The 27,764-nt window shown below is 43.0% G+C and overlaps 1 protein-coding gene across 1 annotated transcript in view; it reads right to left on the minus strand.

Moving 5' to 3' along the window:
* Positions 1-27,405, minus strand: part of DNAI3 (dynein axonemal intermediate chain 3) — a gene marked incomplete at both ends in the record, with an annotated part of 71,154 nt that extends 43,749 nt beyond the window's left edge. Inside the window, 8 exons of the mRNA XM_079776138.1 lie at positions 1,219-1,409; positions 5,469-5,585; positions 10,521-10,720; positions 11,990-12,148; positions 14,803-14,907; positions 15,890-16,071; positions 26,902-26,940; positions 27,324-27,405. Of these exons, the coding sequence (XP_079632264.1) occupies positions 1,219-1,409; positions 5,469-5,585; positions 10,521-10,720; positions 11,990-12,148; positions 14,803-14,907; positions 15,890-16,071; positions 26,902-26,940; positions 27,324-27,405 (1,075 nt within the window). The remainder of the gene's footprint in view (positions 1-1,218; positions 1,410-5,468; positions 5,586-10,520; positions 10,721-11,989; positions 12,149-14,802; positions 14,908-15,889; positions 16,072-26,901; positions 26,941-27,323) is intronic.
* Between the last annotated feature and the right edge of the window lie 359 nt (positions 27,406-27,764).

The following is a 27,764-nucleotide window of genomic DNA, read 5'->3' on the forward strand; positions in this document are numbered from 1 at the left end:
ACTGATCATTTCCCTTTGGGTGAAACCTGAGTAAAAATGTTCTACAGGAGCCCACGCGTTTTCTTAGAGTCCCACTGTTTAACATGGTTACCGGCAACCACCTGTCACTTACTCAGCACTTGAAACGTGCCCTAGTCCAAACTGAGATGACCGGTAGTATAAAATAAACACTGGACTTTGAAGATTTAGTAAGGAAAAGAAATGTTTCTGTGTGTGTGAGGAAAGGACCAATGTGGGGGAGGGGAGGGGAGGACGAAGAACGGGGGCAAGGGGTTTCCCACCTTCACACCTTCCTACCTCCCTTGGCTACTGAGGGCTCTCAAGGGGGTGCAGCGGCCATCCTGTCCCGTCATTAGAGGGGCAGAGTGTGCGGGGAATGAAGTTAACCTGAGGCCGTCCAACCGGCCAGAGTCAGATCCAGATTCGGCACTGCCCCAACGCCGGGTGACCTGAGCCAGCCACTCCCCTGAGTGGAGCTTTGTCCTCTCCGTGTAAAGTGGAGGTCACAGTGGGGAACCCAGAGTAGCTGGGAGGACCCACTGGTTTCATCTCCTGACCTGCGGGGCCTCAAACACAAGTTCTCAGTAGCCTTCTGACTTTCAGAATCTTCTCATTTGGCCTTTCTAACACATCACTGCCTGAACAATCTTACAAGAACACCAGAGGCCCGGCCTGCAGGGATCGGGCAAAACAGGCCTGGTGCCCGGATTCACCCAGGGCGTGTCTGGTCCATCTCGCCCAGTCCCCATCAGCCGGGTCCCAGCAGCAAATTAACCTACTGGTTGGAGCCTCTGTGCCCTGGTGGTCAGTGCGTGTCATAGCAACTGGTCAAACTGTCAGATGGATACTTAGCATATTAGGCTTTTATTTATATAGATTTTTATCTTATCAGAGTTGATAATTCACAATAGCTCTCTGTTGCCTAGTGACTCAAGCACAGGCCTGAGCCTGGCCCATTGAGCAGTCTGCGGTCTGGCTCTGGAGCCACCTGCCTTTCCAAAGTTACCGCTCAGTGCCTGCTCCCTGCAGTGGCTGAAGTCGACCTCCCTACTTCCTGGGCCTGGCTTCACTCACCATTTCCAAGCGCTTAGCAGGTGCCTGGCACTCAGCAAACGGAAGTTCTCTGGTTGAAGCGGAGCTCATTTTCAATTTCACCCATAAAAGCACCAGACTATTTCGAGGTCACCACAAAGGGAATCCCAGGCTTTCCCATCTCACCGTAAATATTCGGGTGCCACGAGACGCAGGTGACCATTTTCTCCATCAGGTTATGGAGGTCGGTGAAGGACTGGTACTCCTTCAGGTGGGTGTCGGTCTTGTCCCCAAAGGTGCCTTCTTCCTCCGCTAGGCTTTTCCAGTCGTCAATGAACGTGTTGGTGATTTCGTTTTGTTGCAGGGCTATTTCAACACTATTTTGTAAGAAAGAAAATAAAAGCAACGAAGACACTGGATATTACCAAGTATTCAATGACCTGATTTCAGCAGCTCTCCCTGCTTCATGTATACGGAAAGAAAAAGATATTCTCAATTGTATCCGGTAACGAAGGGATGAACCCCCTGTGAAATACATGAGGTAAGGACTGGGAAAGAAATTTCACGGCCGGGTGCTACTCGGGTCTTGGAACGTGCTGTTCAGCTTCCAGGATGTGGTTAGCCGACAGCCCCCAGCACCCTCACCATCGGCCTTGGGTCCCAGGCCAACGGGCTTGGCAGCTGTGAGGACACCAGGGCTGTCTTTTTGGAAGGAAGAAGGAAGGGCCCGGCCAGTTCTGCCTCCAGCCCGACTCCTCCAACAGGCCCCCTTCCCTCTGCAGCTCCCTGCTGGGCTGGCTGAGACCGGAGAAGCTCTCCCTACCCCCTCCTCCTTCCCTGTTCTTTATTTTTCCGCAGTGGACTCTGAGTAAAGCTCCACTTTGAACTTGGTCTTATTGGCTTCCTGAAAATCCCAAATTGGCAGAAAAGGCAATTTTCTTAGCTATATTCAGTACCAAATGATCATGTGTACTAATATTATACTATTACATAATTAGGAGTGTGTGTGTGTGTGTGTGTGTGTGTGTGTGTGTGTGTGTGTGTGGTGGTGGTGGTGGTGGTTTTAGTTGCCACAATGCCTGGGAGGGCCTAATGTATTTATTTCCATTACTAAACCTCTTGCATGAGACAGTCCCTAAAGTGGAGAATTATCCTGCTGAAACTGCTACTATTGCTTCTTTTAAAAAAACAATTGGAGTGCCAGGCTCATCTCTTAATGGTCTAAGGCCCCTGGTTTGACAGGCTCCCGCCTTAAAAGTTACTCTAATGTTTATTGTCCCTTCATATGCTAAGGTTGGGAAGCCTGGCTCATTCCCAAGGCCACTAGGAGCTTTCCCACAAGTGGAATGCCAGCCAAGGTTTTACCCTGATGATTGAAAGTCCAACGAGCTTGGAGTTTTAATAGGTGAGGTAAGCTGAAAGAGTGGTTCTGAATTCTGAATTTCCTAAAATAAGACCCCCCCCCCCACTTTATTTACACAATCATCTAGAAACACTATCATAACATACTAGAGGCCCAGTGCATGATTTAATCATGCACGTGTAGGCTGTCTGTCCGCTGGTCGGGACCCGGTGTGGCCGGCACCTCCGAAGTCCCTGGGCCCCTAGGGCGAGGCGGGGCGGGGGCATGGTCCTCCTGGGGCCGGAGTCCAGGCCGGGGTCTTGCCTTCGCCTCCCACCCAGGAATGCTGGGGCCGCCGCCGTCTCCTCTGCCTTCCTGGAAACCCGCGTCCTCTGCGGACACCGGGACACAGGGACACCGCTGCTCGCTCCTGCGGCCCAACTGCCGCCAGACTCCTCCCCCGGGAGCCGCGCCACCCGCCCACTCGCGCTGCCTCCAAACCTCCAAACCGCCGGCTCGCTGCCCCAGAGGCCTGTCTGTGCTGCAGCACAGCCATGGCGCAGACGCTGAGCTGGCAACGCGAGCTCAGCGTCCTGCCGGCCCAATCACCACCCCAGCCACCCTGAGTCCCGCCCCCTGTGTCTCCCGCTAGCCCAATCGTGGGCGTAGCGGAGTGATGGTAATTTGCATATTACCATTTTATTAGGTATGATGTGCCTCAAAATGTAATTACGCAAGGGCACCATCTAATACCTCTGTTAGTAAGCTTCTACACTACCATTCACTGCTTCACCGAGTACTCTTTGGGCTAAATTCTTGTGCTTCATCTTTCACACTGGAAGCATTTCCTAGGTCCCGCAGGATCAGCATGACCTGGAACTGTCGGAAATTCAGAGCCACGGGCTTGCCCCCAGACCTATTGAGTCAGAACCTGGTTTTTAACAAGCTGCGAAGGTGGTTCGGATGCCTGTGAGAATGTGAATAACCCTGGGTAGGGTAGGTAAGCATCCTCCCATACTCGAGTGGATTCATCTTCCAGGTTCACATCTCCCTGGCGCTTCTAGGCTTGAACCCAGTTTCAAGTGGAAGCATTTGTGAACATGTTCAAAGCCTTATTTCTTTATGTTTCAGCCAGAATGAGAAAGGAATTCCCAAGGGAGAAGTTAAGACAGGGCCCTGGCTCTGGCTTCCTGATTCTTCCTGTTGAATGGGGAAGTAATTCACAAGGGGGAAGTGAAGACAGCTGGTTTCTCTGGTTTCCTGTGCCCTGTTTTCCCTGCACTCGACCACGTGGTCCCTGAGAGTGATGAACTGGAGGCTGGCAAACCTGTTGTCTGAGTAAAAGCCCATGAGTATTGTTGGTGGTTTGTTTGTCTGTTTGTTTCAACCCGCAAATGGAAGTTTCTTAGTTGCTTTGAGAATCCCCTGGACGTTTCTCTCTCTCTTCTAACATAATTTCCTTCTTTTGCAAATCATGCTTCCCTAAGGTTTATTCTGGGTAAAATTCTATGAAAAAGAACTCATTTCTGAAAGAGCTCTCTTCCAGAACAAAACTAAGCTTATATTAATTTTTAAAAAATTTAAATCTGCCTTAAACAGTTTTCGTGGGAAGAATGGCAGTGATAAAACTTCAGTGGGAAAGCAGGGGAGGGTGGGGGTGGGTGGGTAAGAGATCAACAAAGGACTTGAATGCATGCATATAAGCATAACCAATGGACACAGACACTAGCGGGGTGAGGCCATGTGCCAGGTGGGTGGGGGAGGCCAGAGGGAGGTCAATAGGGGAAAAAGGAGACATATGTTCTTCTATTTGTAATACTTTAAACAATAAAAAAAAAGAGAGAGAGAGAGAGAGAATGGCAGTGATATAAACACAGGTTTCTTATTTGTTCTTGGCCAGTGATATTTTAACCCCTTTCCTCTTTCTTCCTATAGTTCTAGCTTCTCCTTCCCATGTCTCAGGGAAGGCTCAGTACTCCTCTCTTTATGAGCGTGGTGATTGACAGGGAAGAACAAAACTCCAGGACTAAAGATACTACACAACGTGGACAATTGAGACTTGACTACAGGCCGTGTATTCCCTTAAAATGGATTACACAGAGACAGACCTCTCATTTTTAATGCTTTTACCAAGAAAAATTTAAATACTTAATTTTGATAAGGGGAAAAAGAAACCTTAGGTTTTCTTGTTTCTTTCTCTTTGCCCACATAGGAAAAAACGATAGCATGCTTCCTGTGAACAGCAAGTAATTCATGCACGCTCTGCATCACTGATGACTTTTTGAACCAGAGTCTCCCGAGGTATAGGTAATTTTCCGGACTTCCAGGCTGAAAGAACTAATGATTTTTTTTTTTTTAAAGCTTAACTTGGGCTATCCGTGAACTAGACCACCAATTTTTTAATTTTGGAAAGAAATGGAAACCAACCTAATGGGCAGACCTTACCATCATTGGTTCCACTTCTCTGAACTCTGGTATCAACTTGAGAACTTACCAAGCTCTTTCTCTGGTTCAGAAGCCCGAAGGGTCTGCCCAGGGCCCTACTACCACTGTAAAGGCATTTGAAGACACCTCTCTTTCAGAGCCTGTAATAAGACTGGCAGCAACACAGGAACTGGGGATGAGGCTGACATATCCAAGTACCACCTCTGAATTGAATTCAGGGTCTTATTTACAAAGATATTTTTTTGTAAGTTCCTATCATCATCATTGCAATGATCATCCTCAACACCTACAAAAGTCAGTAAAGCTAAGGAGGGAGTGAGGAATGGAGACAAAGACTTAAAGAAACCCTGGTAAATCAATGTTAATTTGCTGTTAGGGAAACATCCTCACATACTCAACTGTATACATCTTCCAGGTTCACGCTGTTTGGTATGGTCCTAGCGTCCGAGGTCTAGGATGCTGCTTAGCAATAGAGGAGAAAGAATTACTGAGAATCTGTAGAAAGTGTCATATGTTCACGCATACCTGATAATTGTCTTCATACTTTCTATCTAGATACCATGTATGGAGCTGATTTTTAAGATCTATTTTTATAACTAAACATACACATTTTATGTCTTATTATTAAAATTTAATACATTTTTTTTACCTTGTGGACATGTTGTTAAGAAATTCAGCTAACGGCTTTGATTGTCCGAATGTTTCTTTTTCCTTTTCTAAAAATTCTCTTGGATAATATTGTGTAGTAGCATTTCTGGGATATGTCCTAATATATTAAAAGGAAATTGAATAACAAAAATAAGATCAAAGAGAAGCAAAATAGTCATGACAGGTCAAAGGTTTATCTCTGTGACAGTATTAGGTTATTATTTTATACACTGAATTTCTTCTTTATCCTAGAAAATCAATGTTGACTTGCCATTCAAAGTATTTGTGTATTTCTCTCAAACATAATCAATAAGCTCTTATTTTAAAAAAATCATTTAGATATTATTTTAAACTTATAGGAAAGTTGTAAGAAGAGTATAAGAAACTCCCATACTTCTTTCACCCCAATTCATCAACTATTAACATGTTGCCTCATTTGTTTGTCATTTTTCTCTCTTGCCATTTCATCAAATCAGTGTTTCTTAACCAGTGCAATCCTGTTCCACCCCCACAGCCTGGGAACACTTGGCAATAGCTGGAAACATTTTTGGTTTTCACAGCTGGGAAGTGTTATTGACACCTCATGGTTAGAGCCCAGGGATGCTGTTAAACACCCTACAATACACAAGACAGCCCCCCGCCCCCCATCCCCGACAGATAACTACCCAGCCCAAAACCCCAGCAGTGTTCAGGTTGAGAAACTCTGCTCTGAATATACCAAACCAGGAACAATGGACATTTAGGCAGTAAGGGCAGCAGAGTCTCTCTGGAGGAAAGCTTATCCAACCAGACTGGCTGTCCTCAGTGCTCACCTTCACCTTGAACACATCACATTGCATTGTACCTCTGGGCTTTGTCAGGCTCACCCATTATGTTACAGAAAACGGGAGAAGAACCAAGCAATACTTAGAGAGATGGAGTTACATTTATTACGCACAGGTCCAGAGGAAAATGTCTCTCAAATTCTGGGCCCCAACATGGAGGAATTTTCCCTATTTATATGTTTTTACCTTCTTTGTCTCCCAAATATGGGGTGTTTCCAGCCCCTTTTGCAAGTTCTTAAAGAGCCCCTATGTGCTGGGGCCTTGAGACCTCAACCAGAGTCTTGGCCTGGTGCCAGCACTGATAACTTTGTCCGGGGAAGGTTTAATGGCCTCTCTGAAGTGGGAGTAGTCTTATTTTCCTTACTATTTAAGCAAGCAAGCAATTACAGAAGCCAAATAGCAGGGTTAAAATTTCAAACAGCAGTTTTTACATAAGATGGATGCTTCAATTACACGGGGTGAGCTCCTTGGTCTTAGGCTGTGGGGCCACAGAGGGGTCACTTGACACAGTCCTTAAGCATGTGCACTCTTCGCAGGCTGCCTGGCTTTGAAGCCTGAGTCTGTCACTTATTCACCATGTGACCCTGAGCTCATTATTTGACCTTTTTGTGCCTGTTTTTTTCATCTAAATAAAATTCTTAAAGTACCTAGCTCATAGGATTATTGTAAGAATTGAATGTGTTAATACAGGTAAAGCTTTTAAAACAGTGCTAGCACGGTTTAAGTGTTCAATAAACTATTAGGTTGTTTTTGTTGAGCAAATGTCAGTAAAATGTCTCTGTGATAGTAATAAAAAAGAGGGGTAAAGAGGACTTTGCTAATACTGAATAAAATAATTCATGCCTCCCAACCCGCCCCCCTCCCCCATTCCACCCCCGCCTAGACCAGTATCCATAGCAGAGGCAGAGTTATGGAAAGAAATGTTGGTATTGGAACCAAAGAGACGTGGGTTCAAATCTTAGCTTCACCTTTTAATTTCTACCCCAAAGGTAGGATTACGAAATTACATGTCATCTGGTGATTTCCTCAAGGCAGCAACAGGACTAAAGGTCACTCTGATTTTTTTATTTTTTAAAATATATTTTATTGATTTTTTTTTTTTTTTTTTTACAGAGAGGAAGGGAGAGGGATAGAGAGTTAGAAACATCGATGAGAGAGAAACATTGATCAGCTGCCTCTTGCACACCTCCTACTGGGGATGTGCCCGCAACCAAGGTACATACCCTTGACCAAAGTCGAACCTGGGACCCTTCTAGTCCACAGGCTGACGCTCTATCCACTGAGCCAAACCGGTTTAGGGCAACTCTGATTTTTTTAAAATGTGATTAGTTTTGTTGTTTTTCAGCAAATCTATTCATTATTGATTCAAATTTAAATTATGTTCTAAATATTGAGCTTTCATTTTTAACCTGTCTGCCTCCGTTTCTTTGTTTTTAAAATGGAAATAGTGCCTAGCTCTGAGGGCAGTTGTGAAGATTGAGTTGATGTGTGCAAAGTGCTTAGAGGAATGCCTGGCTTGTGGTAAGAGCACTGTAAACATCTTCTTTCCTTGCAGTTACTCTTTAAACCTCATCTTTGACTTTTCCCCTTTTTAGTTCTTTCATCACAATCATATGTCCCATCTTCTCTTCCCCAGACCAGCTAATTTCCTGATCTTAGTAAGTGGCACCAGCATTCTCTGTCACCTAGATTCGAACCATTTGAGTTCTTTTGATGCATTTTTTTTTTCACTTTGTGGTTCAAGACCTGCCTTTATTTCTCATCTGTTCACTCTAGCTGCTAGATAGAAACAACTGTCCATTATTACCAGTCAACATCCATTGAGAACCTACGAAGGTCCCTGTTGCCAGAAGTTCACTGTCCCTTTCTGAGTCGACCTCCTGTGTCTACCCTGGCAGACTCATTTTGCCACTTTTCTGGCAGGAACCCAGATGAAGCCTCTGTTGGCTTAACTAAGAATTTTCTTTCAAAATCTAAGGTGTGGTGTTTTTTGTTTTTTTTTGGTACTAATGTAGCATCTCTCTCCTTTGAGTCTCACCCTCACTTCTTGCTGTTTATGAATCTCTGATGTTCTAATTCTCTGCTGAGACTCGACCACCGATCCTTGTCTTTCTTTTCAATTATTTGATTCTGGACTGTACATTCATCTGCCTCCCTGGTTTCTGACCCATTACTTGTCCTGACCCCTGGATTCAATGTACGTGTGCCTTGACTTTCACATTGCTCTCTCATGTTTTCTGACTCGTGACTTCACACAGAGCTGAGAAGCATGTTTTATACTACACTCCACACTGCTGACCCCGATTCTCCTGGTCACAGTCTCACTGCATATTTTATGGCTCTTCTCTTAACATTCTCCCTTAACTTGGTTCTGACATTCTCCCTTAACTTGGTTCCTCTCCTCCTTTCCTCCCTCATTCCTTTATTCCCTCCATTTAGTAAATCTGTGCCAGGAACTGTCCTAGAAATTGGGGACATAGAAGTAAACAAAATAGAACAAGTGCCTGTCTCAGGAGCTTAAATTCGAAGTGGTAGGTGGGAAGAAGGTGAGAAAAGAGAGACAATGACAAATACATTTCAAGTGATAATAGTGCCATGAAAAAAAAAATAGAGTAAGGGGGTGGATAGAATGGAGTTGCTGTTTTTATAAAAGATTGTTGGGTAATGCCTCATTCAAACTGAGATCTGAATGAAGGAGGAAATGAATCCTAAGGATGGGGGAAGAGCCGCCTAGGGCAAGGATGGGTAGAGGAAGCCAAGTCAGGAGGCATGGCAATAATCCAGGAAAGAGATGAAGATGGCTTGGTCCAAGAAGACAACACTGAATATAGGGTGTCCCCAAAAAATGCACACACACTTTAACAGCTGATAATCACTTAATTTTGAAAATTAACTGTATGTTAATAAACACTGACTTTATAATCATTCAAAGTGTGTATACATTTTTTGGGACACTGTATGTTTTGAAGGTAGACCCAACAGAATCCAAGGTTTGGGGTCTAAGTAATTACAAGAATATCATTGCCATTGGCTGAGATGAGGAAGATTTAGGGAGTTTCAGATTTGGAGGTAGGAACTTTAAAAAATGTTTGTGGGTATGTTAAATTTGAGGCTCTTATTATACATCCAAGTAAGATGAATATAAGCATGTGGAATTCAGGGGAGAGATTAAGGTTGAAGGCATAGATTTGGGAGTCATCAGCAAACAGATAATGGATAACACCAAAGGACTAGATAAATTCACCCCCCAAAGGACTGTTGGGTTTTGATTGCTTGTTTGCATGATGGTGGTCATAGCATTTTGTACTTTCATGTCTCCTTTCCACCTTTCCTCTCAGTTGACTGCCACCACCTGGCTTTAGACACTGGTCACATTTTTATCTGGTTTAGTGACAGCAGACTCCTACTTGGTGAATCTCTTCAACTCCAGACTTTCTCCCCTCTGCTTTCCAATACATACTGTCCAGCCATCTTATTTTAACACCTTGCCATCCTGCCTCTCTTTTTTGCTTCAGAATTTGTCAAAGTTCCCCACTGTCTGCCACAGAGAAACCACTTCTCTGTCTACCCCTGCTCCTCCCTTCCGTGTACACAGAGGAGGGGGCACTGAACTTCAAGGGTAAAGAAGGACAAGTCGGACAAGGCAGTGAAGGGCATTTTATGCAGAGGAACAGCACTGCCAAAGGCAGGAAGATATGGAAGAGCAGATATTCTGGGAAATGAAAGAAGCTCATAGGGCTAGAGCACAGAGTGGGGTGGGGGAGGGGGAAGAGGCTGGAGAGGCCACCGATACCTTGACTTGGAAGAAGGAGAACCTCATAATGCCACACCAAGGAATCTGGATGTGATAGGGAGCCAGAGAAAGGATTTAGGCAGTGAAGTAACACAATCTGATTTGATTTGTAAGAATGACAACTTAGGTAGAATAGAGCAGTTAGGAATGGTAATATTCCAGTTGAGAACAATACTGTAATTATTAACAGCATCCATCATCTTCCAACTACACAGTCTTTACAGTCTTACGTACGTGTATCTCATTTTCTATTAAGGTTTAAAAAGGCATAGTTGAAAGCCATTGGAACTTCCTGAATTGAATTACTCTATGTAGAAATATTTCATCATTGTCAATCCATTTCTATGTATGATAATGATCTCTCAAAACAATCATGAGCATTGCTAGATTTTACTGTAATTGCCTTTGAAAATACATATACCCCTTGTATACTTACCATCTTGTCTGAGTACTTATGTCCTTGATTTCAGGGACTACTTGCATGCCAACATCTTTCTCAAGTTGCTTAATAATGAAATTTTTATCTGGGTAGGCTGTGCATTCAATATAGGTATCTTTTGTACTGGAAGCATTATGGTCACTGAACTTAATCGGTGCACCAAAGTCACCTCGTTTTCGAGAAATCATATATGTAATCTGCAACACAGGTTAGCAGTAAAGGTGACACAATTTAGTCCCTGGAGAAAAATGGGCGCAGGAGCTCTGCCTAGATCTCTCAGATCCCTTTGTATGCGCACTTTCTGCCCCTCCAGCTCCCTGTGCTGTTTGCTCCCACGGCTGCCAGCCATGCCTGCTGCTCTTTGGGAAGCAACACTTTGCCCGCAGGTACAAGAACAGGAAGTGACTGGCTGTTTACATCTCGACCCGTGATGGACTGGTAGGAGACATAAGGGAGATCATCTCTTCTGCTTCTCTTTGGCACAACTCCGGGGTGTAATTTAGCCTCCAGAGGCAGTGATGGCGAACCTATGACACGCGTGTCAGCACTGACACACGTAGCCATTTCTGATGACACGCGGCCGCTGAGGCGGCCGCATGCCGAGGATGAAACATTTGCTGCTCCTGAGGATGAAACATTTGTGAAATAATGTTTTTTCCTCAAAGTGACACACTACCAGAGTTATGCTCAATTTTTTGGCGAAGTTTGACACACCAAGCTCAAAAGGTTGCCCATCACTTTCCTAGGGGTTCAGGCTGAAGCCTTCTCTCGGCTGAAATTTTCCCTGAGAGCGTTGTCCCTCTGCTGCAGCTTTCCCTATTCTCTCAAAATAAGCCACTCATTTAAGTCCTCCTCCCAGCAGCTGCTCTGGCAACACCACTGTGTCAGTTTCCTAGGGCTGCCATACCCAGGCACCACGGATTGGGAGGCTTCAAACAACAGGAATTTATTCTCTCCCAGTTGTGGAGCCTAGAAGTCTTGAGATCAAGGTGTTGTGTTTCTTTTGTGTGTGTGTGTGTGTGTGTGTGTGTGTGTGTGTGTGTGTGTGTTTCCTGTGGTCTCTGAGGGAGAATCTATTGCTTGTCTCTCTCTAGCTTCTGGTGATGCCAGCAAACCTTGGTGTTCCTTGGCTTGTAGATATAGCACTCCAATCTCTGCCTCCTTCTTTCTCCTTGTGTCTCTATGTCTTCATATGGCCCTCTCTTTATAAGGATGTGGCCATGTTGGAATAGCACCCTCCCACTTCCTATTAGGTCACATTCTCAGGTACTGGAGGTTAGGACTTCATATCTTTTGGGGGGAATACCATTCAACCCATAATACACACTTGAGACAATGACTACTCTTTTATCCAAAGAAAAACCACATGCCCATAGCAAACACAGAAGCCTTACAAACCCTTCAGGAATAAGCGTTATTCAGCTATAGGGAGGTAATGACTGGAAATAATAATTCAGGCCTCTGACCTGCTCTGTAGATCTCGTAACAGATTCTTCCTCAATTTCTTTTTCACTGCCCAAAGAAACCCAGGGTTTCGAGATGGGTGGCTTATAATCATATATTTCTTCAGGAATATGGTCTTTAAGTTCTTTATGTTCATCCTGTTCTTCTTGAACTTCTGAGGGCTAGAGTAAAACAAATAACATTCTAAAATACATGACCAAATTTAGTTTAGAGCTACATCTGTATATTTTGCAATAAACTTACTGTTATATAAATCACTTCCTTATTATTTTTCTTCTTTGTTGGTTCCTGCTTTCCAATTATGAGAAGGAAACCAAGCCAAAAAAAAAAAAAAAAAAAACCAACAACAACAACAAATCAAAACTATAGACAGAAGAACAAAATAGGAGAGTAAAAAAGGAAAAGGTATGTGATAAGAAAAAAACATTTACTGCACATCTTCATGACTATGGAATACTAAAACTTAATGTTAACTATAAAACTAGTTTTCTCTGACTTAATAAATTTCTTTGATAAGAGGATTATAAGGATGAATAAACATGATATATATGAAATAATGAGTGAATGTTTTAAAATCAAGATATCCACAAGAAGCATACAGACATATATTAATACCTAAATCTATATCTCTATAGCTAGCTATCTATAAACTGAATTAGTATCAGTAGGTGAGTAAACTGATACATGTGTTATCATCATAAAATAAAATTCCGTAAAGCAGTTGCAATGAAAAAACTTGATCTACATATATATGATATCTAAATGTATCAACATGGATGAGGTCTAGAATTTTATAATTTAGTGAAAAACAAAAATTGCAAAATGATATGTAGAATTTTATGTGACTTTTAAAGAAAACAACAAAATACATTATTTGTGGAGCATACATATATGGTAAAAATATAAAACCACGGACAGGAAGGGTATCTAACAACTCATATAGAGAGAAGTAGAATTACAGAGGATCTAAGAGTGAGTGAAGCATTATTTATTATATTTTATTACTTTAAAAATTAAGTAAATATGATAAGATATTAATATTTGTTAATTCTGGGTAGTGATTGTGTGGATATTTGTTATGTTATTATCTAGACTTTTCTATATGCTTGAAAATATTTCACTACACAGTTATGTGCTGTATAATGATGTTTTGGTCAACAATGATAGTTCCATAAGATTAAAATGGAACTAAAAAATTCCTATCACCTAGTGATGTTGTAGCCATGGTAATGTCATAACACAATGCATTTCTTTATTAAAAAAAAAGTTTGTATTGATTTTTAGAGAGAGAGGAAGGGAGAGGAATAAAGAGATAGAAACATCGATGAGAGAAAAACTTCATCGATCGGCTGCCTCCTGCACACCCACTACTGGGTTTGAGTCTGCAACCCCAGGCATGCGCCCTGGCTGGGAATTGAACCAGTGACCTTTTAGATCATGGGTCAATGCTCAACCACTGAGCACACCAGCCGGGCTGCATTTCTTATATGTTGGTGGTGATACTGGTGCAGACAAACCTGTTGCGATGTCAGAAATATAAAGTATAACACATACAATTATGCATAGTACATAATACTTGTTAATACTTATAAACAACTATGTATTTACTATACTACACTTTTTACATTATTGTAGAGTACACTCTTTTTATTTATTAAAGAAAGTACTTTGCTATAAAACACATTATGCTGCAACTGATTGATATTTCTCTCTCTCCCTTTCCTTTCCTCTTTCAAAAATCAATAAAAAAAGAGGCTCTTAGATTTAAAACAAAAAACAACACAACATGCCATGTTACACCAACAGCAGCCTCAAACATCTCATGCTTGATTGCATCAGTTTGTCTTGTGCTTGATTTAGTCTCGTGTTGTTTGTACAGTAATGGTAGCCTACGATCAATAGGCTAGACCATCTAGGATTGTGTAAGTACACTCTACAAAGTTCCCACAACAAGAAAATCACCTAGTGGCACATTTCTCCATTGTTAAACGGCACAAGACTATAATAAAAAATTAAAAGCACAGAGAAAAGCAACCATAAAAATAAAATTGAAAATGCTAAGGCTAAGTAAATTATCATTTTTAGTTTAAAAAGTGTAGAAATTTTAAAATTCTATGCTTTCCTTTATTTTTTCTTGTTTGTTCAACAACCATTCAAACTCCTCTGTCTACCTCAGTTTGACCAAACCTCCCCATAAGGATGCCAGGATCAGAGGGCAAGTCTCAGAAATTCATTACCTGCCATGGCCACTTGGAACAAAATGCCTTGAAGGTTCACTAATGTTTTTTTTCTTTGAAAGCTACAATTTTTAAAATTTCTGCTTCCCTCCCCACCAACGGCCCACTGACCAAGTCATTCTTTTAAAATCTTACTTTTCAATAATCATAGAAAAAACTATAATAAGGGCTTTACCTTGTGTTAGCCCATTTAATTTTTACAACAGCCCTGGAATGGGCACTATTGGTGCCACCGTTTTGCAGACGAGAGGCTCAGTAACTTACCCAAGCTATGGAGACGGCAAGAGGAGAACCAGGAAGATGGGCCGAGGAGTGGCTGAGGGCAGTGGGACTCCAGATTTGCTGTTTCTGCTCTCATTGGGCCAATAAAGGCAAATACATAGAGTATCTGCTACCCTGAGATGTTTGACTTAGCTCATCCCACATTTACTGCTCACCTACTCTAGGTGCCAGAACTCGATCCAGGCCCCGGGGAAAGGGGGGGCTGACCAAGAAGAATCATAACCATGCATAGGTCTTCCCCAGAGGTACCGCCCCCTTCTGATAATCCACAAATGCAAAGCCTTGGGTGTGCTTACATTAAAATAGTTTTCCTTGCCTTCTTCTGTTCCCACAACATAAAAGTTAAGTCCAAATTTGAAGTCTTTGTCATAAACAACCAGAATCTCATCTCCAGGATACTCCTACAGGAATATAATCAAAGGAAAAGGTTATAGAATATTCCAGCCAAAAGCAACAGAATATACAGGGTGGGCAAAAGTAGGTTTACAGTTATTTACATGGGAAATAATAGAATAACTACACAATAGTAATACAAGAATAAACTTTCTGTTTCGCACACTCACAACTGTAAACCTCCTTTTGTCAAGCCCTGTACATTCTTTTCAAGTGCACATGAAACATTTAAAATGATAGATCATATGTTAGGCCACAAAACAAGTCTTAATAAATGTAAGAGGATTGAAATCATATCAAGCATATTTTCTGACCACCATGGTATAAAACTAGAAATTAATTACACAAAGAAAACTGGAAAATTCACAAATATGTGGAGATTAAACAACATGCTACTGAAAAGGAATGAAAGTTAATGAAGGTTAATGATGTCATTCAATTTATTCTGACATCAACACAAAATTGATATTTCTCTAATCAATCAATCAATTGTAAAAAGATCACCATACTACTAATCTATGGCCAATAAGCCCAAGTTGCAAAATTATCGGATTAACTCTAAAAAGCTTTTAAGATACAATAGGTCCAGGGAAATTTACCATGCAATTTTATTTCTAACAGGAAAAAAAAGAAGCATTTCTTTAACTTGGTGTTGTGCTCTGTTGCATGCTTGGAGATAAATCAGGAACAAAATTATGAATTAAACATTTAAGATAGTGTTGGAAAATAAGGGTAGATTCCTATTCTAGTTACAATTGGGCAAGGATCAGTGTTTCTGGGTGTGGAATAAGACAGTCACTAAGTGTCAATGAGTGTTTGCTTTTCACAGAGGATCATCAAGCAAGATTCCCAAGGCGTGGGCAAGCTAGTATGTGCCCAAGCTTATGGCAAATGCCAGATTTGAATGCAGCAATCGCTCCAACTTTCATTATTATGTACCAGGAACCCCTTGAAGCAAGACTGAAAAATGAAGAGGGATGTTGTACTTACCTGGATAACTTTTTTGACTGGGTAGAAATCAGATACTGCAGCTCTGTTTTGAAAGTCTGCCAAAATATCTTGTTTTTTGATAAGTTTATAAGGTTGCTCATCTGTCAGATCTTCATCTATTCGGCAATTGAATATTTCTTGAGTCCTGGTAGTTAACACTAAAGGATAAATTTCTGGATGACCTGGGGAAGACAAAGTGGAATTTTTATAATAAACATAACCATGTAAAACATTAGCAATGGGAAACATGCAATTGTTTGTTTTAAATACTTGTCTTGGTTAGAATTTTTAAAAGTCTTTAAAATCATTGCTCTTATTTTTTAAAATATATTTTTATTGATTTCAGAGAGGAAGGGAGAGAGAGAGAGAGAGAGAGAGAGAGAGAGAGAGAGAGAGAGAGAGAGAGAAACATCAATGATGAGAGAGAATAATTGATCAGCTGTCTCCTGCACTCCCAGTACTGGGGATGGAGCCTGGAACCTGGGCATGTGCCCTGACTGGGAATCAAACTGTGACCTCCTGGTTAGGTCGAAGCTCAACCACTGAGCAACACTAGCTGGGGCTCATTATTCTTATTTTTAAAGTAAGTCTATCCATTATAAAAACAAATGTCAAAAAAGAAAAAGAAAAAAACAACCATATTACTATGTCTCAAGAGAGAACCTCTATTAATAGTTCGTTCTACTTCCTTCTAGCCACTCCATATACAGTATCTCCTATGAAATTTTAAATATTGCCTTTAATACTTAATGTATGTCACAAGTATTTTATTATGACATTATATAATCTTTCTAACCTATTTTAAATTCATGCAACTCTGTAGCATAATTTTTCACAGTTCTGTTGTTGATAAACATTACATTTTTTTTCTCATTTGTTTCCAATGATTGTAAATAACTCTACAAACAGATATGTAGTGTATAATTTTTTTAAATCACATTTCAAATTATTTTTAGGATAGTTTTTAAAAGTGAAATTTTTGGTCCAAAGGTATGATCACCTTTTCAGGCTCTATCAAACCTGCATCGCTTTTCTAAAGCATCCCCTGCTCATCCCTCACCTGCTGCTCTCTCTCACTAGGTGACCTCACTTCCTATTTCACAGAAAAATTCTGTGTCTGTGGAGCACAGAATCCCATAGCCTGGTCTACCAGCACAGGCACCACCTACCCACCCTTCCCTCCACTCAGAAGACCTGCCCGTCCCTCTCCACACTTTTCAGCCATTAAGACCCATTCACGTTTCCTCCTTTCCTACCTCTGTGCTGTCTTCCCTCAGCATTTGCCCACTGGTCTCCTATTTTAAAGAAACCTTCTCTTGACCTTTCTAGGTACCTCTGCTCCCCAAGGCTCCTTCTTTTCACAGTCAGACTTGTTACTCTATTCTTCACATTTTAAAGCTACTGACTTCCCCATTAAGTTGCATTCCCAGACTCTTGGAAGTGGGGAGAAAGGTGGGGTGGGGAACCCTTTTTCCCCTCCTCTGGTTCCTCAGTCCTAGGTTTGCCCTCAGAAGAGGAGGGAGGCTAGGTCCAAGAGGCTTCCATTCCTGTTCTTCCTGTCCCTGTTCCCCCCACCCCAGGCCAGTCCTCCGCAGCAGCAGGCCCTGGGACAGGGGATGGAAGAGGGTAGGTATCAGCTTGCATGTTGCCATTCCCTCTAACAAGCCTTCTCATTCGCGCATCACCATCAGCTTCCAGCACCTCAGTCTCAGCTCCGCATCTGCCCCCAGACCTCCCTCCCCAACTCCATGCTCCCAGGGGCCCACAGCCCCTCCCATCTTCTCCAGGCCCCACGCACCTGGGTGTCCTGACACCCTTCCTCACACTGCTCAACAGGTGCGTCGTCAAGGGGACAAGTGCATGTGGCCTCTGACGATGGAATTTTGAATGTGCTTTCCCACAGAAACATTTAGCCCTCGCCCGAGTGGCTCTATGGTACAATTATTCGGGTAATTTTGGAGTTTTAATGACTGGATGCATAACATTGATTCCCAATTGCAATCGGTTGGCATAACAAACATTTGGACTACAAGTTGTTCATAAGTTACGGACAAATTAGGAGATGTTCAATAAACAACTGTCGAGTCCCATACCGGTTATCCTTTGAGAGCATTCTGCCAAGGATAGTTCGTAGTGTCTAATGCAGTATTAGCTCTGCAGTTTTTCCTTTGAAAACCACCAGGTGGAACTGTGAGACCCACGCTGAGCTAGAGCCGAGAAAGAGATGGCGTCCTTCATACACGGAGGCCAGAAAGCCTCTATCATCCAAGAAACAGGAAAGACAGTGACAAAGACTGTGTTCCATGTCACCTGCCCCCCCACTAAACATACTTCATATTCTACTTGCGGGACAGTCTTCACTAAAATGGCCCTGCCACACTGATTGGACTTTACCAAGGCAACTTTCACATCGAATCTAACTTTCCTTTATCTGGAAGTTAGTAAAACGAGTAGACTGTTTCTAGTTGCAATTGGCAGTCATTCATAACTTCATGCAAAATCCCCACAGTCTACTCCTTTCAAGCCCCGACCTGAACAATGGCCACACTTAACAGAGCAAGGCCTGATGCTTCTGCCCCGCCTCCCCCCCCCCCCCCCCCCCCCCCCCCCCCCCGCCAAGGGTCTCTGGCAAAACTCAATAAAAGGAGACTGATTAGCAATGAGATGGGCTAGGGCTCAGTTACGCCTCCAGCAGAGTGGGATGTTGGTTGCTCCAGGAGGGTGAGAAAGTTGTTGGAGCAGAGGAAAAGGCCTGCAAGTCTTCCTGAAGCTTACAGAGTCAGGAGCAAGACCTGCTGGGTAGGGTGCCAGGCTAGGGTGGTGAGTGAATAACAATGTGGGTGCACAATAGCCAGGTTAATGATAGTAACTTCTGTAGAGCACCTACTGCATGCAAGGTGCTGCTCTAAGCACTTCACGTGTATCATTAACTAACTTAATCTTTACAACAACATTCTAGGTGGTTACTGTAAGTGCATCCTTTTTTTTTTTTTTTTTTTTTTTTAAGTTGAGGGAAAGGAATCCTACAGATTTCAAATACTGTATCCAAGGTCAGGATCTAGGAGTTGGAAATAGGGAGTCTGGGATTCAAACCAAGATCCCTGCACTCTTATACTTTCCCTCCAATGTGTGAACCCAGCAGAGCCCAGGAGACAGGCCTGCTCCTTCACACACAGTCAGAGAGGTGACAGGGGTGACATTCCACAGGATGCGGTGAATGGCAGTTATTTACCTACCAGACCAATAGAGCAGGAGCCAAAAACAAACCTAAATTCTATACAACTCATTCCTGGAAATCTTACTGTGTCAACAAGGAAGAGGCCTATGAAGTATATATAAATCATGTCCTGCATGTTGAAACAGAATTAAAGAACTCCCATGCATTTCATCTGTATCTTCTTTTTAAACATTTTGTTTGCTGTTTACTTTTTAAAAAACAGTTATTATCGAGATTTAATTGACAAATAATAAACTGTGTATTTAAAGTGTACCATTTGCTTAATATATGCACATATTCATGAAATAGTCAGTGGCTATTATTCACCCACATTGTTATTCACATTGGGTATGATATCTAGGAATCTTCGCCTAATCCAAGTTCACAAGATTTACTCCTATGTTGTCTTCTAGTTTTATAATATTTGGTTTTACATTTAGGTTTATGATCCATTTTGAATTAATTTTTGTGTATGGTGTGGGGCAGTGGTCGGCAAACTGCGGCTCTTTGGCCCCTTGAGTTTTTAGCAAAGGCCAGCTTAGGAGTACCCTAATTAAGTTAATAACAATGTACCTACCTATATAGTTTAAGTTTAAAAAATTTGGCTCTCAAAAGAAATTTCAATTGTTGTACTGTTGATATTTGGCTCTGTTGACTAATGAGTCTGCCGACCACTGGTGTGGGGTATAGACTGATGTTCACCTTTCTGTATATAGATATGCAATTGATCCAGCATTGTTTGTTGAAAAGACCACCCTTCTCCACTGAATTACCTTTGCATTTTTGTTGAAAATAAATTGACTACATATATGGGTCTATTTTTGGACCCTCCATTATCATTTATTGATTGAATTCACTATTTTTATGGCCTCTTTTTAAAAATTTTATTTTTCAGTTACAGTTGGCATATAATAATATATTAGCTTCAGGTGTACAACATAGTGATTAGACATTTATATACCTTACCAACTTATCGGCCCAATATATGGTATCTTTTAGTAACAACAGTTAAGGTGAACTTTGGGACAGCCTGCTGGAGGCTAAAGCCAACAACAGTTAGCATATTAATGCAAAAAGAAAACATTGGCAGACCAATGGACTTTGATATTCAGCAGGGATGAAAATCAGCATAATACTGCCCTGCTGTGGGCTCAATGGCTCAAGGCAATTTCCTAACATGATAATCCTTACACTGTTTACCAATTTTTACCTTTGATCTGCCTATATGCATTGCTAAAGGGCAAATGTGTATTCAAGTAAATAAAAAGTGGACCAGGGGAGAAGTCAGTGTGTCTCTTCAAGAAAGATGCTCCACCTAGCCCCCAATGCCTTCTAAATTCATATTTCTTGTATAGTATTTTCATTTGTGCGTCAGCCCCTCCTTCACATCCCGAACACCCCTGCGAAGGTTGCGGCAACAGCCTATGTAAGAAGATGTGCGGGTACTACCTGATCTAACTTCTGCAGAGTCTCAGGAGGTGGGTGTCACTACCTCATTCTTGGGATGAAGTAGAGACTTCCAGAGGGAAAGTCATTTGTGGCCACACAGTCATAAGTGGCAGCAGTATGAGTTGAACCAGGTCTCTCTAATTTAAAAACCTGTGCTATTCTTAATCACTTGTGATGAACAGAATAATGTTCCACAAAAGATGTCCATGGCCTAATTTCTGACACCAGTCAATTGATTGATTACGTTAATGACCCTGAGATGGGCAGGTTATTGGGCCCTGAGATGGGCTCGATGTAATCACAAGGGTCCGTATAAGGCAGGAGGGTCAATGTCAAGGAAGGAGACATGACAGGGAGACAGAGGTCAAAGAGAGAGAACATTTAGAAGATGTTATGCTGCAGGATTTGAAGACAGAGGAAGGAGCCAAGAGTCAATGAATACAGTGTCTTTAGCTAAAAAAGGGAAGGAAACATTTTCCTTTCAGAGCCTCTGGAAGGAATCAGCCCTGCTCACACCTAGTCTTTATCCCAGTAAAAGTAATTTCAGACTATTATTTCCAAAATTGTAAGGTAATAAATTTGTGGCAATTTGTTATGGCTACAACATGGAACTAATATACCACTGATACCCTAACCTGTATCAAAGTATGATTTGTAATTATAATTTGGGTAAATTATTTAACTTTTGGGAGTCACAGCACCTCCATCTTGTCATGGCCATAATAATCCTATATAATAAAAGCCTAATATGCAAATTGTCCCCTCAGGTGGTCATTCAACTGGGAGTTCAACCATTCGCTATGACGCGTGCTGACCACCAGGGGGCAGCGTGGAACATGGCAGGCATCAGCGACACGGCACTGGCAGCGGGCGGCAGTGGAGGCGCTGCTGGCCCTGATGGGCCCTGATGAGAGCGGGACCATGGCAGGATGGTGGAGCAGGTGAGTGGGCGGTGCCAGGCCAAGGTGGGTGCAAGCGGGGGCCCGATCACCCTGCCGATCGCCCTGCAGATGGCAACCAGGGGCAGCAGGGGGCAGGGCTGCCGCCCAGCTCCCAGGCACTGAGGGAGCTGTGTGGGGGGCCCAGCCCTGATCGATTTCCCTGCAGGCAAGATGGTGGAGCAGGTGAGGGGACAGCGCCAGGCCAAGGTGGGGTGCCAAGCAGGGCTGCGGAGCTGCGAGGCTGGGGGCATGAGATGGGGCCCGATCTCTGCAGGGCACCCCAAGGGACCCCACCCATGAATGAATTCATGCACCCCCTGGGCCTCTAGTGCTTATTATATTATAGAGCTAAAGGGATGCTATTCTCTAGAAACCTCTAGGTGTTGCCCTTAGGTCCTCAGGAGACAGTTGGTTAGCTGGTCTGAGGGTCCCTTGGTCCCTTGGTAAGAAAGGGAGTCCTTGCCCCTGGAGCATGACAGCCATGAGGCCCGAGTGATGTTAATAATGTCAGGATCCCATAGCAAGGACACCAAAGGGATCCTGATGTTACCCTGAGAGGAGTCCTGGAGTAGAGGAGGGAGGTTCTAGTATAGTAGGATGCTAAGTCAAAATCTACTTTCAAGTCTCACTACCACCCGCCCCGTGGTTCCGTGGCTTTGTCCGGAAGGACATCTGGTCTAATTAGCATATTACGCTTTTATTATTATAGATTCTGAGGTTTGTTTGCTTGTTTTATTCTCCAATAAACAAACAAACTCAATTCTCTCTTTCAGTCCTTTCCCTTCCAGTTGAAACATCTCTACTGTGTCCCTTCTCAGGTTCATGGAGGTGTTTGTTTGTTTGTTTGTTTTGTTTTTTACCAATTATTTAGTCAAGAAATAGTTATTGAGCACCTATTAGATGAAAAGCATGATGCTAGTGCTCAGGTATACAGTCTAGAGGGGGCACAAAAAACAGACAAATACACTCAGATATACGCAAGTACAAGTTGTGAAAAGTGCTAACTAGGAGAGAACAGGGTGAGAGATAGAACTAAGGAAGGTAGGAGTGGAGGTGGGTTTACTTAGACAGGAAGAACAGAGAAAGCAATTCATTCATTCTTTCACTCATACATGCAATCTATCAACAAATATTTATTTACTACGTATTATGTGTCAAGATCTGTTCTAAGCATTGGAGTACAAGAGCGTTTTCTCTTCCCTGGGAGTGTGTGTGTATGTGTGTGAGAGAGAAAGTATGTGTGTAACTAGATTATAAATTCATTAACAATTAAATAGTTGATTATCATTATCTACTAATTTCGTATTTGCAAATTCACTTGCTAGACTTTATTTGTAATCCTAAAAGCAATAGTTGCGGCACTTTCATGGTCATTAGTGGACGTGCTCAGAGTGGTAAAATAATTTGAGTTGTCCAATGAGCACATTGCGAGCCGAGGTCCAACAAGCCATGCTCTGCATCTTGTTTCAGCTCAGACAGGAAACAAGTGTCCTTTCCACTGTCTATTTAGTGCCACATTTTCCACATTTTTGTGCTTTTTATTGGTGATTTTGTTATTTAATCTGATCCTCAAGTGTGGTGCTGAAGTGCTGTACAGTGTTCCTAAACTCAAGAAGGCTGTGATGCCCTTCGTGGAGGAAAAAATATATTAGGTAAGTATGGTTAAGGCATGAGTTACAGTGCTGTTTTCTGTGGGTGCTTGTTAATGAATCGGTAATAATAAAAGTGTAATATGCTAATTAGACCAGATGCCCTTCCGGACGAAGCCATGGCGGCAGGGGCCAAGGCAGAGGCGGCAGAGGGCCGAGCCCCTTGCACTAATTTCGTGAATTGGGCCTCTAGTCCTATATAATAAAGAGCTAATATGCACATTGTCGTCATGCCCTCATGCCATCACACCGTAATGGCTCAGACACTCAACACTGGGGAGAGAGGAATGGGGACCAGCAAGGCACAAATGAGCTCGCAAGAGAGGAATGGGGACCATCCAGGCACAAATGAGTTCGCCAGAGAGGAATGGGGACCAGCCAGGCTGCAGCCCAGGAGAAGGACAAGCCGCCCACCCCACAGTCCCGGGTGCCAGCGCCTGCACCTGCGGCCCGGGAGAGGGACAAGCTACTCACCCCATGGTCCCCTGTGGCTGCGGCCGGCCCAGGCAAAGCCGGCCTGGGTTCTGGGTGCTTGCAGCCAGCCAGAGGGAGGGAATCCTGGGTTCTGGGTGCAGGGTGAGGCAGAGGCAGTTAGGGGTGATCAGGCCAGCAGGGGAGCAGTTAGGGGCTATCAGGCAGGCAGGCAGAGGGGTTAGGGGTGATCAGGCAGGCAGGCAGGCGAGCAGATAGAAACCAGCCATCCCAGATTGCAAGAGGCAGTTGAACATCCCCCAAGGGGTCCCGGATTGGAGAGGGTGCAGGCCAGGCTGAGGGACCCCCATCCCATGCACGAATTCCGTGCACCGGGCCTCTAGTATATATATATAAATACTAGAGGCCCAGTGCATGGAATTTGTGCACGAGGGGTGTGTGTGTCCCTTAGCCCAGCCTGCACCCTCTGCAATCTGGGACCCCTCAAGGGATGTCCAACTCCCCGTTTAGGCCCGATCCAGGTAGGATTAGGCCTAAATTGGCAGTCAGACATCCCTCTCATAATCCAGGACTGCTGGCTCCCAACTGCTCGCCTGCCTGCCTTCCTGATTGCCCCTAACCGCTTCTGCCTGCCAGCCTGATCACCCCCTAACCACTCCCCTGCCAGCCTGATTGATGCCTAACTGCTCCCCTGCCAGCCTATTTGCCCCTAACTACCCTCCCCTGAAGGCCTGGTCACCCCCAACTGCCCTCCCCTGGAGGCCTGGTCCCTCCCAACTGCCCTCCCCTGCTGGCCTGATTGCCCATAACTGCCCTCCCTTGCAGACCTGGTCCCTCCCAACTGCCCTCCCCTGCTGGCCATTTTGTGTTGGCTATCTTGTGTCCACATGGGGGCAGTCATCTTTGACCACATGGGGGCAACCATCTTGTGTGTTGGAGTGATGGTCAATTTGCTTATTATTCTTTTATTAGATAGGATTAGATAGGATAGAGGCCTGGTGCATGGGTGGGGGCCAGCTGGTTTGCCCTGAAGGGTGTCCTGGATCAGTGTGGGGGTTCCTTGGGGTGTGGGGCGGCCTGGGAGAAGGGCCTGTGGTGGTTTGCAGGCTGGCCACGCCCCCTGGTGACCTGGTATCTGGGATTTATTTATCTTCTATAATTGAAACTTTGTAGCCTTGAGCAGAGCCAAGCCTCCTGCTTGCTCTGTGGCCGCAGCCATTTTTGTTGGGATTTATTTATCTTCTATAATTGGAACTTTGTAGCCTTGAGCGGAGGCCAAGGCAGGCCAGGGCAGGTGGAAAGTTTGGCTTCCTCCATTGCCTGGGGCAACTCAAACCTCCTGCTCTCTCCAGCTCCATGGTTACCACCATTTTTGTTGGGATTTATTTATCTTCTATAATTGAAACTTTGTAGCCTTGAGCGGAGGCCTGGGCCCATCAGGGCAGGCGGAAAGCTTGGCTTCCTCCATTGCTGGGGAAACCCAAGCCTCCTGCTTGCTCCGTGGCCACAGTCATCTTGGTTGGATTAATTTGCATACTCGTTCCTGATTGGCTGGTGGGCGTGGCTTGTGGGTGTAGCAGAGGTATGGTTAATTTGCATATTACTCTTTTATTAAATAGGATAGATATATAAATGAATATATGTGAATGAATATATATTAACAATATATGTTAAATAAAGTGTCTTTAAAAGGAAATACACATAAAAAATTATATATTGATTGGTTAATGGAAATGTTATGACCAGAGGCTCATAGGAATCTAACCCTGTATTTCCCCTAAAAGCAATGGCTCAGTATTTGCTACTTCAGGGTTCACAGCAACTGTATAGAACATCCATAAAATGTGAGAATCGACTGTACTTTAACTTCAGAATTATGGTAAGTGCTATGAAGGCAAGGGTACTAGATGAAAGAGAGGCCTTCAGGAAATGCCTCTTCCAGAGATGGGACTGGAGTCAAGACCTGAATGATGAGGAGATAGTTGCATAGAGATTTGGGGAAAGAGCTATCCAGGCACATGGAGCAGAGCAAAGGCCCTGAGGCAGGAACAAATGTGGTAGGTTCTGTGCTAGGCAAGACTGGTAGACCATGGAGGGGGCAGAGGATGAAGAGAAAAGATCAGAGATGAAGGCAGAGCCAGGGCCACTATAAAGACAAAGAATAGCCTTGGGAGAGTTTTAACAAGAAATAGACATGGCAGGTTGCAAGGTGCACAAGGGATTGAAGGAGGCTGAGTGGAAACAGTGATACCACGTAGGAGCTAAGGAACTCATCTAAGCGAGGAATATGGAGGCTTGGACTAAGGTAGTAGATGTGGAGATATTTGAGATGAACGAGTTTGAGACATATTTTAGAGGTGAAATTAACAGGAGTTGGGATGATTTAAAGGGGAGTAGGGATGTGGGAAGAGAAAAGGGTCAAAAATGGCTCCGGCATTTAAGGGTGATACATTCATTATTTCAATACATACTTGTTGGGCAGCATAGTCTGCTCCAATGCCATTTACTGTTAGTTGACGTCCTCCTACCATCTCCACCCTCTCTGCCACCCTGGCCCAAGCCACCGCCTTCTCCTTCCTGGATTGTTGCAATAGCTCCCTAAGCACTCTCTGCGTCTGTCCTCACCACTGCAGTTCTCAACAGAGTAACCGGGTTAACCCAGTGGAGATGTAAGTCAGATCATGCCACTCACTGCTCTGCTTAAATACCGCCAACAGTTGCTTATCCTGTATGATTAACAGCCAAAATCTTCACAACAGCCTACAGGCTCTTAGATCTTTCTCTTTCCACCTTTGCTGTTTCCTCTGTTTCCAAACATGAAGTGCATCATCTAAGTCAACTCTGAGAGAAAGTTTCAGCAGCAACAAAAACAAAGGCTTGCTAGTTATTTAGCCTCTGAAAGTAGGAACAACATTAGTTTGGTTGCCTAAGTTCTAGCTTCTTTGCTTACCAATCAGCCCAGTGGAATCTTACTGGGAAGTACAGATAAATATTGTTTATAAGCCAGGGTTTTAAAAATATCATTGTAATAAAAGTAATAACTTGCACACTTACCACACTTTATAATTATAAAAAGGTTTTTCAATCATCATTCAATTTGAATTTTGAAGGTATGGGTTGGCCTGAGTCTATTTCTCAGTTTAAAATTCTCTCTTTCACTCTTTTTATTTTCTTTAACATTTTTCATTTTATACTTGCAATGACCTGATGTGATTTTAGTCCATGTACATGTTGATCAGTTGCTTCAATTTGTATGATTTTCACTTGCTTATTGTGTATTAAAATATTGTGCCTGGGGACGGTTTCTAAATTGTTTCCACTTACCCATGCTCTCCATATTTACAGGTTCTGCTTCTTCACTACCTGGAATATAATAAAGTAATGTCCAATTTACATTTTTGAATCAAATATATATCTTAGTTTATTACGTATTTTTAACCAGGTCTCAAAACACAAAATATAAATGCAAATATATGATGAAGTCTTAAACTATTTTATAAATAATTAAATAAACAGAATCTGAATAACTGTCTTTCTCTTCATGATATGTTTCCTATGGTGTTGAACGGTAATGAAATACATACAAAATGAGAATAAATGCCCATGTTTTGAATTCCACTTGTGTTTAGCTTTATGACAGCCAAAATATTTAAATTTACTTGATACGTAAAACCATGATCATTTTGGCTGCTAACTGTACACATACTGAACTCATAAAAATCCCATTAATGAAAAGACAATCCTACCAAGTGTTATGTCCTTATTTTCACGTTTTCCTTTTTTCTTTTTGCCTCGCGGACTCTTTCCTTGTTGAGGTTTCGGAGCCATGGCTCTGACTCAGACTGCACAAAGAGAGAATGCCATTAGATGTCTGGCTCACAGGTTCAAACAGCAAGCATTAGCAAACATGAGTATGTTTTCTAAGTTGAGCCTTCCGCTAACTCAACATGTATCTTTATTTATTTTTTAAATATATTTTTATTGATTTTAGAGAGGGAGAGAGAGTTAGAAACATCAATGATGAGAGAGAATCATTGATTGGCTGCCTCCTGCACGCCCCCTACTGGGGATCAAGCCCATAAGCTGGTCATGTGTGTTTGATCAGAATCGAACCCAGGATCCTTCAGTCCACAGGCCTTCACTCTATCCACTGAGCCAAAGCAGCTAGGGCAACATGTATCTTTATA

The sequence above is a fragment of the Cnephaeus nilssonii genome (assembly GCF_951640355.1).
Source record: "Cnephaeus nilssonii genome assembly, chromosome: 7".
NCBI classification, from domain to species: Eukaryota; Metazoa; Chordata; class Mammalia; order Chiroptera; family Vespertilionidae; genus Cnephaeus; species Cnephaeus nilssonii.